Source organism: Astyanax mexicanus, chromosome 2, assembly GCF_023375975.1.
Source record: "Astyanax mexicanus isolate ESR-SI-001 chromosome 2, AstMex3_surface, whole genome shotgun sequence".
NCBI classification, from domain to species: Eukaryota; Metazoa; Chordata; class Actinopteri; order Characiformes; family Acestrorhamphidae; genus Astyanax; species Astyanax mexicanus.
In genome coordinates, this window is record NC_064409.1 from 67,864,945 (window position 1) to 67,881,512 (window position 16,568).

General features: G+C 35.9%; 1 protein-coding gene across 3 annotated transcripts in view; it reads right to left on the minus strand.

Annotated features, from left to right (window-relative positions):
• pdgfrb (platelet-derived growth factor receptor, beta polypeptide) overlaps positions 1-16,568 on the minus strand; it is a 71,225-nt gene that overhangs the window by 5,907 nt on the left and 48,750 nt on the right. For all 3 annotated transcript variants that reach the window (XM_022665586.2, XM_049474830.1, XM_049474832.1), the window contains exons 10-21: positions 14,365-14,570; positions 11,168-11,262; positions 10,849-10,981; positions 10,296-10,400; positions 9,953-10,063; positions 8,802-8,964; positions 8,372-8,538; positions 5,997-6,112; positions 5,691-5,813; positions 4,900-5,011; positions 3,884-3,983; positions 3,584-3,689 (exon numbers count right to left, since the gene is read on the minus strand). In XM_022665586.2, the coding sequence (XP_022521307.2) occupies positions 3,584-3,689; positions 3,884-3,983; positions 4,900-5,011; positions 5,691-5,813; positions 5,997-6,112; positions 8,372-8,538; positions 8,802-8,964; positions 9,953-10,063; positions 10,296-10,400; positions 10,849-10,981; positions 11,168-11,262; positions 14,365-14,570 (1,537 nt within the window). The remainder of the gene's footprint in view (positions 1-3,583; positions 3,690-3,883; positions 3,984-4,899; positions 5,012-5,690; positions 5,814-5,996; positions 6,113-8,371; positions 8,539-8,801; positions 8,965-9,952; positions 10,064-10,295; positions 10,401-10,848; positions 10,982-11,167; positions 11,263-14,364; positions 14,571-16,568) is intronic.

Genomic DNA, 16,568 nt, shown 5'->3' on the forward strand with positions numbered 1-16,568 from the left:
TACAGATAATTTTGTTAAAATGTACGGAGAAAAAGTAAAATGTTGTTAGGAAAATAATTACTGCAGGAAAGTATAGATTGCCAAAATTTCCACTTAAGTAAGGTAATGAAGTATGTGCACTTTATTTTTTGACACCTCTGGAAACTGGTGGTTTTTTTTACAGTAATGGGGAAATATTGGACATTTTGACTAATTGGCCTTCCTGTAGCTAACATCTTCAGGGGAGCTAATGTAAAGTACTTAGCATTTTATAAATAAGCACTTTGACCTGAAACAAATGACAAGACAAATGACTAGACAAGCCTAGTTTTTCCAGACCACTAGTGTAGGCTGTTTAGCCTTAGTCATACTCTAACATTTTACCAGTGAGAACAATGACCATATTAATGCAAATTTATTTTTTTATGTGAGAGACTAGTTCTCCCTATTAGTCACTACCCCACATAAAACCCATACTTCCAGTAGTTACTCTATAACAGACAGTTCAAGCTATTGTTGTGTCATAAATATATATACAGTATTAGACCAAAAAGCTGTCCAACTATGTGAACATAGGTTAAGATGTTATGATATTTGCTATCAGAATTAAGCCATTCCACCTTAAATGGCTCTGCTGTTACATTACAGAGCATGTGCACCATTTAACAGAAAACTGGGTGTCAGGTCAAAATGGCCTTAACCCATTTCAACCCATCGGTCACAATTGTGACCAAAAAAAGTTTTTTAATTATTAGCCTCTAAAAATGTTACTGGTTAATTTCCCAATACTCTATAAGGAAATATTGAAATATTACAATGTTTCAATTAAATGTGGACAGTATCAAATGTTTTGAGTAAATTGTCACATGACCAGAGCTGTTTACTTCCTGGTTGCATCTTGAGAAGAGGATGGCTGCCTCAAAGCTCCCAAATAAAAGGCTGGTAAAGTATGTTAAAATAAACATAGAAACAAATATTTTTGTACACATGCTCTCGAAGTTGTTTAGTTATGATATATGCATTCGTAATTAGTCAAATGTCTTTGGTGTGTTTGCAGAATGAGTAAACATGTAAACAGTCACAATTGTGACCGGTGGGATAGAATGTTGTATCCAGATGCACACATACTAAATATACAAACAAATTTCTTGTTGCATCTTACCTATATATATTTTTATTTTAGGATGACTAATTTTAGGCATGCAACGTTGCTATCATACCTCAAAATGAGAAAGATGCTATTATAAGTGATTGTGATAGTGATGGGTCAGATATGGACTACCATATCTGGTTACTTTATTTTCTAAGTTACTGTAATACAATGTCTGACTGATTGTTGAACAGAATCAAGCACTTCGCTCAGGTGCCTACCTCGTTACTGTATACCTGCCTATTATCAATTTTTTGTTAAATTAGGGAATAACGGTGTTCAGTAAGGAGTAATCAGTAACTAATTACTGTTATCATTTTCAACACCCCGTTACTGCACGTTACTTTAGACGCTCAATTAACTTTTTTTTTTTAACTTTGCACATACAGACAAAGATGCAAGTGTGTGTGTTGTGTGTGTGAGTTACAAGGGAGGGGAGGATGAGATAACCGCCTAAGCAATGATTGTTGTCTTTGCTGTTGTGCACTCTGTTTATCTGGCTTATGAAACACACTCTGAGAAGGTGGGGGCTGGGAGGTGGGGGGGGAGGGGGGGGTATGGTTACGGAGGCAAGTAACAAAAGTAACCCAGTAGTTACTTTTACTGGCAACTAGTTACTTTTATAGTGGAGTAACTCAGTTAGTAAATCAGTTTCCTTTTCGGAGAAGTAACTACTAACTATAACTAATTACTTTTTCAAAGTAACGTGCCCAACACTGTTTACTAATAGTATACACAACAGTTTACATCATTCCTGAAGTTTTGAATGAAGTATTTGACTGTAATTTACATTTAGTTGTAAATGTTGTACTAAAATATTATACCAACATTAAAAGATTTGCAGTAAAGTACAATTTAAAATGTTTACAAATAAATGTTTCAATACATGTTACACTAAAGTGATGCTGTTGCAATTTGTATTTGAAATAATTAAACAAGGTTAACATATTTTGAACATATTTTGCCACGGGTCTTAGTGTTCCTATGGTGTGGAAAGTCCCAAGTTCCTGATCAAGTATTCTCTTTCAGTGATTGCTGTCAGAAGGCCCTTATTTCAACAAAAAAACTATTTGAGCAACCTTTCATTGAGAATACGCATATCATCCCACCGGTCACAATTGTGACCGGTAATAAAACACACTTTTTCATCTACTTTTCTCATTTTTTTGGAGGAAATAATTCTTGATTATTTCAAAGGGTTACTAATAACACATGATTTGCATATTTGCATGTCTGGGAAAAATTTGGGCATAAATGGGTTAAACACCAAATTTGTGCATTTAAAAGTGATTGTTTTTTGTATTTTGACCTGACACCCAGTTTTCTGTTAAATGGTGCACATGCTCTGTAATGTAACAGCAGAGCCATTTAAGGTGGAATGGCTTAATTCTGATAGCAAATATCATAACATCTTAACTTAGGAGAGTTTGAACCAGGGGGACTTAACTAAGATAGTATCAAGCTTATACAGATTACTTTGCACCAAGAAAGCTGGGCTAAGACAGATGCTCATACCACTTTTACAGTTTTATGTTCACACTATTCCTAACCTAAGCTAAAAGTTACTTCTCACTTCTTACTTCATTGACAGGAGCCAATCATCAGTCAGTAAGCAAAAATGTGCTTCAAAAAGCACTTTAAAAAATAAACAATACTTTTTTAAATTCTATTTTATGATTTAAGCCATAGAAGCATAGAAGTGATGTCAGATTGGCACTATTTCTGTCCTAAACAACTTGCTTATGTTAAGGCACTTGTTTCACAGTAATATCTAATATACAACACCTATTTACATGCAAATAAAAATGAACTGATCACATTTTACAGTTTTATTAAAAATGAAACAGCTTTTTTATTGTATTGTTAACCTGTATATTTTGTAAGCCTCTCTCTGAAGCGCTTCATTTAATATACAGCAATACATACCCTAATAGTGATTTCAGTATGCAAATACTGTTAGATTAAACAGGTAACTGTGCACTTAAATATCTGCGCACACTCCTTATTGGTAGACTTACAATGTTTAATTATTATTTTTTAATATTTCTGTTTGAATATGTGAATTAAATAAGGCCTTTCGTAGACGTATAGATCACCAAGTTGCAGTTCTGTCTTAATCAACAAGATGGAGCTGTTTCTTTCCATGATGTTTGCATGACTGGAGGCAATTTTATACTTATTTTTGGAGAACAAGTCACCAGTTTCAGTCCTGGAGGGCCACCATTCACCACAGTTTGATAATTTCACAGCTCTAACCCACCAGCTAAATCAGGTTATTAACCATTAAGCTGAATCAGACAATGTCAATAAGCTAGGCTGGACACAGCAGAAATTATGACCCCAGATTTAGAGGAACTTAAGCGTGCAGTGAGCATCCGATGAGTTAACTGAACATGGAAGTTTCATACTTTTTTCACACTGAATCCAAGGAAACAGAAAAAAAGGAGCGGAAACCTTTTTATAGGCATCTGTGAGCATGTTCCCCATGGTCTGGACCAGAAAGGAGAACTCAGGCCTCTTCTCAAACTTCTCCTCCCAGCACTTCCTCATCACCTCATAACTTCAGGAGAGAAGGAGAACACATTACACATACAATATAATAGTGCAATAAAAGTTATTAATTATCACTCTCCTCATCACACAATTCATGTTTAACACTATTAAAGCACAACTATACAACATTTGCATACATCATAGACTGTGTAGTAAATTATATAGTATTTTAAATGTTAAAACTGAAAAGGTGAGACTTACATTTCTTCTGATGCATGCATGGGTTTGGTCATGCGATATCCTCTCTTTAGGGCGTTATAGAACAGCTCATTCATCGGCAGATCTGGATAAGGAGTTCCTCCTGCAAGAATTGAGTATTAGTAAAATAGCCTTGCACTTTCTAAATAAAATAAAATAAAAAAAAAACTGGGCGATGCATTTCTGTACTATGTTGTGCTTTTCCTGCAAACAAAATGTTTTTTTTTTTTCTAAATTTTAGCCCATTCATTAGGACTCCCCCTATCACTAGTGATGCCCCAACACCAGGAGGGTGAAGACTAGCACATGCCTCCTCCGATACATGTGAACCCAGCCACCACCTCTTCTTTTGAACTGCTGCTGATGCAGCATTGCCGAGTAGCATCACAGCACACTCGGAGGAAAGCGCTACAACTCGGTTCCGATACATCAGCTCCAACAGCCGATGGCAATCTACATGAACAGGATTCGAACAGGCGATCTCCTTATCATAGTGGCAGCGCTTAGCCTGCTGGACCACTTGGAGCACCTAAAACCTACTAATTTTATTTCATATATATCATTTAATGTATAGCAAGTTGATCAGAGCAGGAAAGCTGTGCTGGACTCAAACTGTGCTGGACTCCAGACCCCATTTCCAATCTATAATATGCATTGTAATATAATATCATATTATATAATATCTCATATCAGTCATATCATATATTAAGGGTGTGTTTCTTGAGTTTGTATGTACTGTCAAGGTCCTGTTGTAACATTTTTCTTGGTTTTTGTACCAGAAAACAGGCATAATGTATATTTACTTGACGATTTTCCAACCTCTCTTTATCATTTACAGTTAAAATGATATATATCTCATAGATACATATAACTGAGATGTGTATTAGATATGTATAAACACACTTTTTTCTGATTGACTGACCTCTTTAGTGTTTCTAAAATCAGTGTAAATTATGCTTTAGGCTGAACAGATTTTACTGTTGATTCATACAGCATCTCCAACAGGTATAATAACTCACCCAGTGTGAATATCTCCCAGAGCAAGATGCCATACGACCAGACGTCACTCAGTGTGGTGTAGAGGTTATGGAAGATGCTCTCTGGGGCCATCCACTTCAGAGGCAGGAACGTCTGCAGGAGTCAGAAACGGTGAACAGTGAGCCTGGACAGTATAAGCAGCTCAGATGTTTACTAAACAGCACTGGAGAAGAGCACTATTACAGCATGAATTTTAACTGGTGTATAGCAAAATGCACCAAGGCTAAGGAAGCCCATAACGACGTGGTATATATACGCATGACTAATTTAATCAAACAAGACAGATAAGAGATTAATCTACATTTTAAAAGTTGCAACCTGGTACATCTGGAAATCTTAACACATGTGACTTAATATGGCAAAATCCTTGTAAATAATGTAAGTTCTTTTCCCTAAAAATTCAAAATGCAAAATATATGTGGATACTCCCTCTAATGAATGCAGATAGGTATCTTAGCTGCAACCATGTACAGCATGTCAAGTCAATGTAGAGAAATACTGCCAAAAGAATAGAATACTGAATGGTGGTGCTCTATAGCTAAATGTAATAAATTGCTCACATCAATGCTCCAAAACTCAGTAGAAAGCATTTTCTGGACAGTAGAACCACAATTTTGACCACAAACTCTATTTATTTCACATATTTAAATGTAAAATAAAGCTATGTACAAAAGCCCAAATATACACAAGCTTTAAGGCAGCATGGGGATTTAAGAACACCTCTGTACCATCAGGAACTTTACAATAACCTAGTTTTAAAGGCAGTACTTACGCTGCCTTTGGAGATGTAGTTATTGTCATGCATGATGTCTCTGGCCAGCCCAAAGTCACAGATTTTTACCAGCTTCCCCTCACAGATCAGCACGTTCCTCGCCGCCAGGTCCCGATGAACACACTGGAAGGCCAACAGAGAAGAAAGCTAAAGCAAGGGCTACAGGGATACAGATTGTTTTATAACTAGTAATAACTAAGAACAATTGGAACTTGCTCTTGTGGACCTTAAAACATATTTAAACCGAATAGAATCTAAACACATAATCAAAGGAAACTTGTATAAATATACTGTATGTCTACATACATTTTTAGAGGCCAGAAACTCCATCCCTTTGGCCACCTGGAAACTGAAGCCCACCAGGTCAGTGAAGCTCAGGACCGGAGAATCATTGATAACCAGTGAAAGGTCCACTCTGTGACCTAAAAAACACACACACACATAAATACACAAAATTATAATTTTACACATAATTTAAATTACTGCACATCTATTTATACATACATTACCAGTCAAAAGTGTGGAAAAACCTTCTCATTCAATGTGTGCAAATCTGACATAAAAGCTAAAGGTGGCCACTTAAAAAATGGAAAGTATAAAACATAATATGTTTTTTATTTTATATATATATATGGTACTTAGCATTGAAATCTGACACTTAATTTGGAAACGCAATAATCAGTAATAAAAGTAATTTACACTTTTTTTTTCAGCTAAATATTAATCATCACTAGTGAAGACATTATTATTTGTCACTCTTTTTTAACTATTGTTATTGTTAATTAACAGTAATTACAACATTCTTAAGCAATAAAATTGAGCAATGTTTCGTAATATCTTAACTAGTGTCAATTAAAAATTAGTATTTTTAATCTTTTAACAGTATTTATTACTGTCAATTGATGTATCCCTATTGTAAGGTGTTACACTTTGTTCAGGTTACAACAATTTTTTGATGAGTGTAGCACATTAAATAAATTAAAATAATCTAAACTTAGCAAAATCCCCAAATCCATGCGTCAGACTAAACGTTCTCTCTCCAACTTCTCGCAGTCACATCTGTCCAACACCTGGATGGCATATGCAGTCGTTTATCAGTACCTGTCTGCCAAGAAATACATACTAAACCATTATTATGTTATTTTGTTCTCTGTCTTTGCTTGCACAGGCATTTAATTCATGGCTACTGTCAGTATATGGATAGAGGCTGTGGTTTAAAAGATCCTGATTATAGGTATATTTATCTATCTCTCTGTTCTGAATCAGTGCGCATAATTCACCCCTACACATATCCTCTCTGACGTACACACAACCTTCCTTTACTTTAACTTTATTTTCACTGCTTTTATGACTGTTGAGAAAAAAAAGGCCACAGACACCTCCTCCATTCTCCATGTGTATATTAAAACAAACACCTTCAAATGGTGCACGACAGTAGTTCTCAAAACAGAGGCTGAGAATGAAACTGTGAGGAGCTCAGTGCACAGCCTGGTCAGATCTATTCTTAGCTTAACCTGAGTTTTAGAATTCTCTGCAAATAGACACCCAGTCTGAAATACCCCTGTTAAACACTATTAACGTTTACAGGAATATTGTACAGTTTTAATTTTGACCTGCTACATTTGCAATGCACAGTTAGTTAATTACTTCACTATATGTGGTCTATGCATACATGAATTATACTAAACTGTACATACATGAGTTTCCTCAGAGCTTGAAGAACTAATAATTTTACTTAAAGTGGCAGTCTGTATTATTTTGTTTCTATTCTGGCCAAAGTTACGCGTCTTTATGTACTTAGGTCACACGTACAGCCTTTAAAAGAGGATCTGGCTCAGTTTTACTAAAAGCGAGCGGCTGGTGGAGCAATGGAGACTTCAGAAGGGGAAACTCAGAGCTCAGTAGCTCATTCACCCATAGTTAAAACAAAGTGTGAAGTTGAAGTAAAGTTTTTGACTGAGCGCGCTCTCTCTCTCTGACTGAACATAACCTGGAACCGGATTTATACGCTCTGAAAGAAGACCGCATCACACCCGCCCAGTTTAAAATGATTCTTCCACATGCTCGGTGCAATTACCCATTGTCGCCAGACAGGGCCCTAAATCTAAATAAGAACCTAAATAAGAGTCATCACATTTTATTATTCAGGCTATATAATTAATTCCAAAAGTTTAAACAACTTCCTCAGAGGCTAAATTACTTCTAGACTTATAATGGACTGTCTTGTGTAATACTTGGTGTGATTCTGCCAAATAGGTGAGCCAAGATGGGTAACTGTACAAATTGGGACAATAAATATGGGACATAATATACTTATGTTATATAATATAATCTATATAATCAGAAGGGGTGGGATGTATGAAAGTATAATCTGGTTATGACTACCATTCTTCCAGTGAAAGATAATAATTATGTGATCCTCATCCGTCTTAGTGATTGGAATGATTTGTTTTGTTGGTTATTCCAGGTTTCTAGATCTATATTGAGTCTAAACCAATGTTAGCTCAGCTTAGAGATTTGATTGCTGATGCTTCTATCCTTTGAGTTGATTAATGCCGTAAAGGTGGTGATCTTACTTAATAATGCATTGGATTTTATTTTATTTTGTTGTTAGTTATTTTTTATTTATTACTAGTTATTTATATTAGTTTTTTGTTGTGTTAATCTCCTATCCTGTATACCTTGCTCCTGGTAGATGTCCTGCTGGTACGGGGATTCATATGGAGAAGGCTGGATGTCTGCATATTTGATAGTGTCAGTAAGCTCCTGCATTGGCACATATTCAGTCATTTCTTCTTTACTCATGTCCATGTAACCACCATCGCTCACACTGCCAAACGACACGTAGCTACAGGAGAGACAGACGAGAGAAGAATCCATTCATGTTAGTCATTGAGAAGGCTGTTAAGCTTAGAGTTATGCATAAAAGCTTTGTAGATAATGGGCTTTATTGTAAAGCGGCTTCTGTACAGTGAAGGAAATACTGCTTCCGCTAAGTGCACTGTAAAAACTATTTTGGTACTTTTGTACTATAGCCAAAGAAATGTCAGTTCATGGGAAAGTTTATACACTGCTAATGTGTAATCGTGCACAGATGAGAAGAATACAAACCCTTTTCCAGAAGGCACATCAGAGTCCAGGCAGATTTGGTTGACTGTGCCGTTGGCGAGGTGGTTCTTGTTAGCGTAGTGCTGTAGAAAACCCTGCTTGTTTCTGTGCAGGTAGTCCACCAGGTCTCCATATCGACAGTACTCTGTCACCAGGTACAGCGGGCCTTGGTGGGTAAGGAGATAGAGACATATTAGGTCTCCACAATGCAATAATACAGCAGTTCTGCCACTGGTTTAGTCTCGGTAAAACATGAAATCCACCGGAAATCCTATTTAAAACCTATAGATGCACACAGAAATGGGTAGTCCAGGTCCAGAAAGTAAAAATCCATCCCAGGTTTTGTTAGCTGAGCCACAGCAGAGCTGCCCAGGATTATATTAGTTGGAACAAAACCCCGGGGTGGATTTTTACTTTTAACTAATGTAAACAGAACTGTTCTAAAAATAGACCTACCTATCTCAATTGTACTTCGCTGGTGGTGTTCAATAGACCAGTTTTAACCATTTGTTTCTTAGCTCTTAATTATTGGGTAAGGCATGTAACACTGATGTATTATTTGCACAAATAACACAGGAATGAACGGCCATGCTGTTCCTAGTGCTGTTAACTGCTGTCTGACGCGACAGCATCACTGCCTCGCTCCAGTACTGCCTGTGGGCGGTCGCAAGCCACGGGTTGTCGTTGACACGTGCTTTTTCTGTTTGACTCGTTTTTCTGATTATTTGTTTTTTTACTAGCTACTGCAGACAACATAGGTTGAGGAAGAGTTTCATGTGCAGCATCATATACTCAGAGAGACCTATTGTACTGTATTTCACAAAGAACAAAAAAAAGTGGATTTTAGCAGAAGGACACATTTAATGTAAAGTTCAGATTCCTCTATAGGTATAATAATTTGTTAATTCAGAGTAAATCTTGATAAATGTATTGTTAGCTAGTATATTAACTTAAACCACTATGCTGTAAACACAAAAGGAACAGCATACTGATTCCGACCCTCATACGGATTATCCTATGATTACTAGCAAAGCTCCCAACAATACAAGGATGAAGACTTCTTCTTAGGCATCATTAGGCAGTATTTGTTTCCAGAGATAGGTGCACCATTAGTTTTTGTCCTTTGATGTTGGGTAGTGTTTAGAGGACTTTACCTTGTTTGGTGCAGGCTCCCAGCAGGTTGACAATGTTGAGATGAGGACCAAGATGGCTCATGATCTTCAGCTCAGACATCAGAGCCTGAGTTTCACTCCTGCGTGCTGTAGCTGTGGGACACCATGAGAGGCAATGACCAAATTGTAATATAGAGACTACCAGGTATTCATAAAGGCATTTCATTACTTCATTACTATAAAACACTATTTTTTGTATAAAAATGACAAAAACAGCAGACTAATAAATCAGTACTGAGAAATAATTGTTTTTGTATATGTATCAGGAAAACAAAAAAACCCAACTTTAAATCTTTTTGAGTTCAGCAACTGATAAGTAACTCACATTTGAGCATTTTCACAGCAACTTTAGTGGAGGATTGAGAATTGCCCAGTCCGTATGCAGTGGCCTCCACTACTCTTCCAAAGGCTCCTGATCCCAGAGTACGACCTGAAAAACAAGTTACGGTCAAGTCATGTTAAAAATCATGTTTTTTTTCTATCAGACAAGTTTGCTTGATCTGCACTTGAACTACAAGGCTTCAAGTGCAAACTGCACAAGTGTTCACTTGTAACTTCAGAGATGCATATTAAATGTGATGCAGAAATTAACTTAGATTTTTTTTTGCAACACTTTACTTTACTTTACTTTCACTAAGTAAAGAATAAGTGTCACAACAAATGTAAAATGTAATTGTAATGCTTAAATAATATGGAATAAAGATAAATAAAGAAAAATAATGATTAATAATGTCGTAACTAGTGTCAATTAATAATAAGTGGAGACAGTCTGTCGTTAGTGCTCTTAATTAATGTTCCCTTTTTGTAAAGAGTTATCAATTTTTTACACCATTTATTTAGAAAATATGTGTGTCAAATGTTTAGGTCCAACATCTTACCGAGGACCAGGCTGTCTCGGGACATCTCCCAGGCCAGGTCATAGGGCAGGTGAATGGGGTCCACATAGATATACTCATGCCCGTCCAGACTCACAGACTCAATCACCTTCCATCTGATCTCATATCGTGGTTTCTGCAGAGATCATGGCAAACACAAAGACAAAAGTATTGGAACACTTGCTGATTCGCTGTTTTGAAATGTTGCTGTGAAGATTTGGTTGCATTAAAGAGCATGAAAGAGTGTACTAGATTGTTATTTGCTGTCTGGTGGGGCAGTGTAGGACATTATGGAAATTTTTCAAGTTGAGATGCCACTGACCTTCCTCCACACAGCGATGAGGATAATGATGAAGATAATAGCGATGACAACCAGAGCCAGAACAGCAGCCAGAACAGCCACCTGAGAGAACAGTGCTGGAGATAAGAGGAGAAAAAATGTTAGAATTTCTACTAAAATCCAGTTTACCCATCTTAGCAATGCATTGTGTTATATTATTATGATTATAATAGATATATAGTTAAATGACTATTATGATTATACTTAAACAACTATATTTTTGCTGATCTGATTTATATATTTTTATCCATTTTACATTTCCAGCCAGATTTTAGCTGTTTTGAGTTTGAGATACTGACATGATTGTTTGGTCTGAGTATATGATGTGGGCCTGTATACAGCTTTTTCATCAGATGCACAGTTTTTATATAAATGCCACAAACATGCAATTTTATAAAAATAAAATGGTGCAAAAGTGCACAACAATTAACCGCATTTTAGAAACATACACCCATTAAGGAATTTAGTTGTTTAGTTTAGAATTTAGTTGTTTTGACCGGTACTCATTTGTTAAAAGTAATTTTCTTTTCATCCTTAGTTACTCCTATTTACTCCTGTTCATGTGTACACGTGCTCAAGCCATAAGGTTTCAGTTTCTGCCTTTAAATTTAATGTACTCCTTAGGACAGGGAACTGAGCTGTAGTCCAACATGTCTATTTTTTTAATCCCTGGATCCTACCATTCAATATCAATAATTTGCAATAGAGTTAAATAATTTTCCTTGAGTTCTATTTGCCTCACAGTTACCAAACTGCTTGTACAGGCCTCCAAGATCTGATCCAGAGCCATACTGCCCCATACTCATCAGTTTGTCATTTGTCTTTCTATTCGTTCTTCCCACTTTTTCCAAACATTCTGTGCTACCTTTAGTAAATGCACTTTTGGAGTTACCATTGTTATTATTATATGCAATAATGTATTCATTTTTTTTAATGATGCAATGAATATGCAAACATGAAAGCCAAACATGAAATTCAAAATGAACCTCATTTCACAATGTTATATGTGTACTGATTTGAATCACATTTTTAATCATGTTGAAATTAAGTGGCTCACAGATTGGATGCAATAGAGATCTTTTTATTCTACATTTTGTGTACGGAATGTCTATTGGGCTTATCATTTACTTATTTATTATTTTTTTCTAGTGAAGCCAAAGACAAATTTCCAAAAATGAACAATAAAGCTTTCTATTCTATTCTATTGTATTGTATTCTATTCTAAAGCTGCGGTAGGTTATGTAATGTAACATCTATTACACCATTAATAGATGTAAAACTGGTGTGTGAGTGAAAATGTGAGAACAAATCCATATAAAACCTTTTAAGTTGAGTCAAAATGCGGGACATGTACTAATACAGCTGTGAGTGTATAAGAGCGAGCAAACTATGGAACAAACACACAAACACACACACACATACACACACACACACACAAACACACACTCGTAAGAGTGTCCCCTCAGTAGGCTTTACTGAGCTGCTTCAAAGCGACACACAGTCTGGGTGTTAATGAGGCGGGATTTAAAGGGATCAGGAGCAGGGTCTACAGCACAGGACCAGCTGGTTTGGTGTGGAGGTGTGTTTGAACCCCACTGGCTTATTTACCCTTCCCCCGGCCCCTGTCTTAGGCTCATCTTACAGAGGGCCCTTCAAAAAATGATTTTAGTTCCAACATTTAAACTGTAAAAACAGCCCACACAGATCCGTATCCGTTAACGGGTCACACCGCATGCTAATGAAGAACATGTGTGCTGTACGGGAGCGCTGCGGTTCAGGCGGTTGGGCTGCTTGTCATATTGCTGATGAATGGAAAGTCTGTCAGAATGACAGACAGACCGACTGTCTGATGTTTGATAAATGGTAAAGTAAAAACAAGGTAAAATGCTGTTTAGATAATTGATTAGACTGATTTGTAAAGAGATGGATAGGTAGATAGATTGTAATCATAATAATAATACTAAAAACATGATTGTTTCTAAAAACTTTGATAATGCTGATTAGATGATTGTTTATAATTAGATAATAATACTTTAATACATTTGAAATGTATAATACAGCCCATATGCCCCTATATAGCATCTATTTTTCGCACTATAATGCACATTTAAATTTCTTAAACTTTCCCAAAAATCATCAGTGCGCCTTATAATCCAGTGCCCTTTATGTATGAATTTTAACAGTCAAGTTGTAAGGAGCAGTAAATCCACTCTGCTGGAGTACAGCGTTATACAGGAGCTTCAGTTTAGTTCTCCAGCACAGAGACTGGAGCAGTATTAGCGTTAGCCGATAACCACGCTAAGTGCTAGCACTTGTATAGGTGAGGTGAGTATATTGGACTGCAGTCTGCGTGTTTACCTTGTTAAAATAAGCTACGTGGGACGAACCGCTAGCTAATATCATCCTGGCTTACCAAAACACTCAGGGTTTTTCAGTGTAGCACTGTATGGCAGCATTAGCCACTAACCACTAAACTAGCGCTTGTTTGACTTTAAAAGAAAATGTTTTTTTTAAAGAATTACAGTTTTGTTTACTTAACTTATCTTAGTTTTACAGGTCTCACCAGACCTGCTGAATTAGAAGAAAAAACATGGCAACACCCTTGTTCCTTACTAGTGTTGCTTAAAATGCGCCTTACAATCCGGTGTGCCTTATAGCGCGAAAAATATGATAATAAATTTCACATATTGGAACAATATATTAAATATTTTATATACCATTTTTGCTGCACACACCACATTAAAGTATTTTTTCCCAATATGTTAAAGGAAACTGATAAACAGTTATTAAGCTTCAGATAGTGAAAACATATTATTTTGTTAATCATATGAGGGTAAAAAGCACCAAATCACCAATAGAACTGCTCCGAAGTGACTTGGAATAATTTTTTTTACATTAACTTTTATTTTCTTAATTTTAGTATTAATGCAGTAATATGGACGATAAAAATAACTGCAGACCTTATCCCCATTTGAAAATTAGAACATTTATTTTGTCATAATTTAATGTGTTTTTATTTCTCCTTAATAATTTGAGACTTGTATTATTTATTTAAACACTATCAGAATTATTACATACATATTTTCATATCAGTGCAAACACAGACTTTTGAATGGTAGTGTTTGTGCACTAATTCACACCTTCACTCACACATGAACAGGTAAATCTGAAGCACTCACTGCTGGTGATGAGCCGGATGTCCCGTGCTCGTCCTCCCCCATCACTCTTGGCCAGGCAGCGGACAGTGATCTGCTGGGGGTGGAGGAAGATGAGCTGGCTGTGCACCTGGTGGATCTTGCGCGTGTCGTTGTAGGTGGCGTTGGTCACAATGTTTATGCTTTCTGGGTCGGACAGGAGGGGGCTCCACAGGCTTCTGTTACTGCATCTGAAGAGTCAGGCATTTCCAGGGAAGAAACACATTAAAGGGAAGATCTACAGTCAGGAAGAGAGGTTAACTGACACACAGAGGTGCTTGTTGTGCATTAGGATGACAGGGGTTATAGATAATTCATATGAACGATTTTTTCTGAAGTGCACTCAATGCTAACGGCTGATCGTGGAAGGCCCATTGCCATGATGTAGGGTGTTCTCAGGGCCAAGAGTAAATGGAACCGCCTGTGCTGTAGAGGTTGTGTCTATTCACGTATTTCCTATCCATTACAGTGTACATTAGAGGAAACCATAAAGGTGGTAAGTTTACATAATGGCTACAAAGCTCTTGCATAACCCACGAGTTATGACACATTATGTGTGTTGTTATGCCTTTACTCCATGCTTTTCCATCATTATTAATGAACAGGGGCCACCCAAAGGCTGAAATGATGTACTGCAAAATGACTCTGTATCAGGAGGGTCTGCAGTATTGCTCTAAAATAATATCACAATATAACAGTTTTTATTCCGTGATAATATTCTTAGTGATATGATAAAACACTATAAATAAATATATATATATACTTTCATTGAATCATGTGTTTATAATGCATTATGAATAGAATTGTTATTCATTACATGACATACATCTTAATATAGAATAGTAATAATAATGATTGTCACAACAAAAAAGATAGAAAATAATACTCTTGTACTAACAGTGATAGACATGTTATAAAATACATGTATGTGACTTAATTAAAGGAGGCCTTAGAATATCTTACAATAAGTTACTATAAACATTGTAACTATTAATATAAGGCCTTATGAAACCTATCCTAATGAAAAGACATTATTGTTCTTTACAACATGCTTATGAGTTATTAGGCAATCTTATCCCAGCCATTATAAGGTTTTATGTATGTCATATAATGCATTATGAATGGGTTACCAAATATTTTATCAAATTTATGATCATACAATTGCAACAAAAAATGTTTTTTGTACATTCATAACAGTTTCAAACAGTTTCAGCAGAAACAAAAATGTAAACTTTTTTCTATTCTATAAACAAAACTAACTTCCAGATACTAAATAATAATAATGCAATGTAACAAAAGTCTACCACAGTACTAAAGTGCAGAATACATGTATATTGTGTTTTCAGGGAATAACTATGGAAGCCAATTTCCGCCACCTGAAGAAAAAAAAACGTCCTCAACTAAGTCATAATTATGAGATAGAAAAGTCATAATTATGAGATAGTAAGTCATAATTATGATATAGTAAGTCATAATTATGAGATAGAAAAGTCATAATTATGGGATAGTAAGTCATAATTAGGTGATAGAAAGTCAAAATTGGAGATAGTAAGTCATATTTATGAGATAAAAAGTCATATCATAATTATGACTTACTATCTCATAATTATGACTTACTATCTCACAATTATGACTTACTATCCCATAATTATGACTTTTCTATCTCATAATTATGACTTACTATCCCATAATTATGACTTTTCTATCTCATAATTATGACTTACTATCCCATAATTATGACTTTTCTATCTCATAATTATGACTTAGTTGAGGACGTTTTTTTTTCTTCAGGTGGCGGAAATGGGCTTCCATAAATAACTGATTTTTTTGCTAATTTAAAATTAAAAACATAAGCAGTTAAATGACTGAACAGTTCAGCAACCAGTCCTGTATCAGGCTCCAGCTCTATTGTTCCTAAAGAGGAAGACTTTCGGGATTTTAAGAAGAAAAGTCTCGGGCACTCTCGGGGCTAGAGCACAGGAATAATTGCTGGGCAATTATTTGAGTTCAGCAACTATGTCATGTGCAAAAAATCTCCTTTTGAGACTCTACATCTATTATAATTAGAGGCCAGTGTGAAAACATTTGTGCTCTGCTGGCTCTATAATAGCATGTTGTCACTTGCAATGTAATTTAGAGACAGATGCTCATCTCTCAGACGTTATGAAAGTTAGGGACAACAACATGCT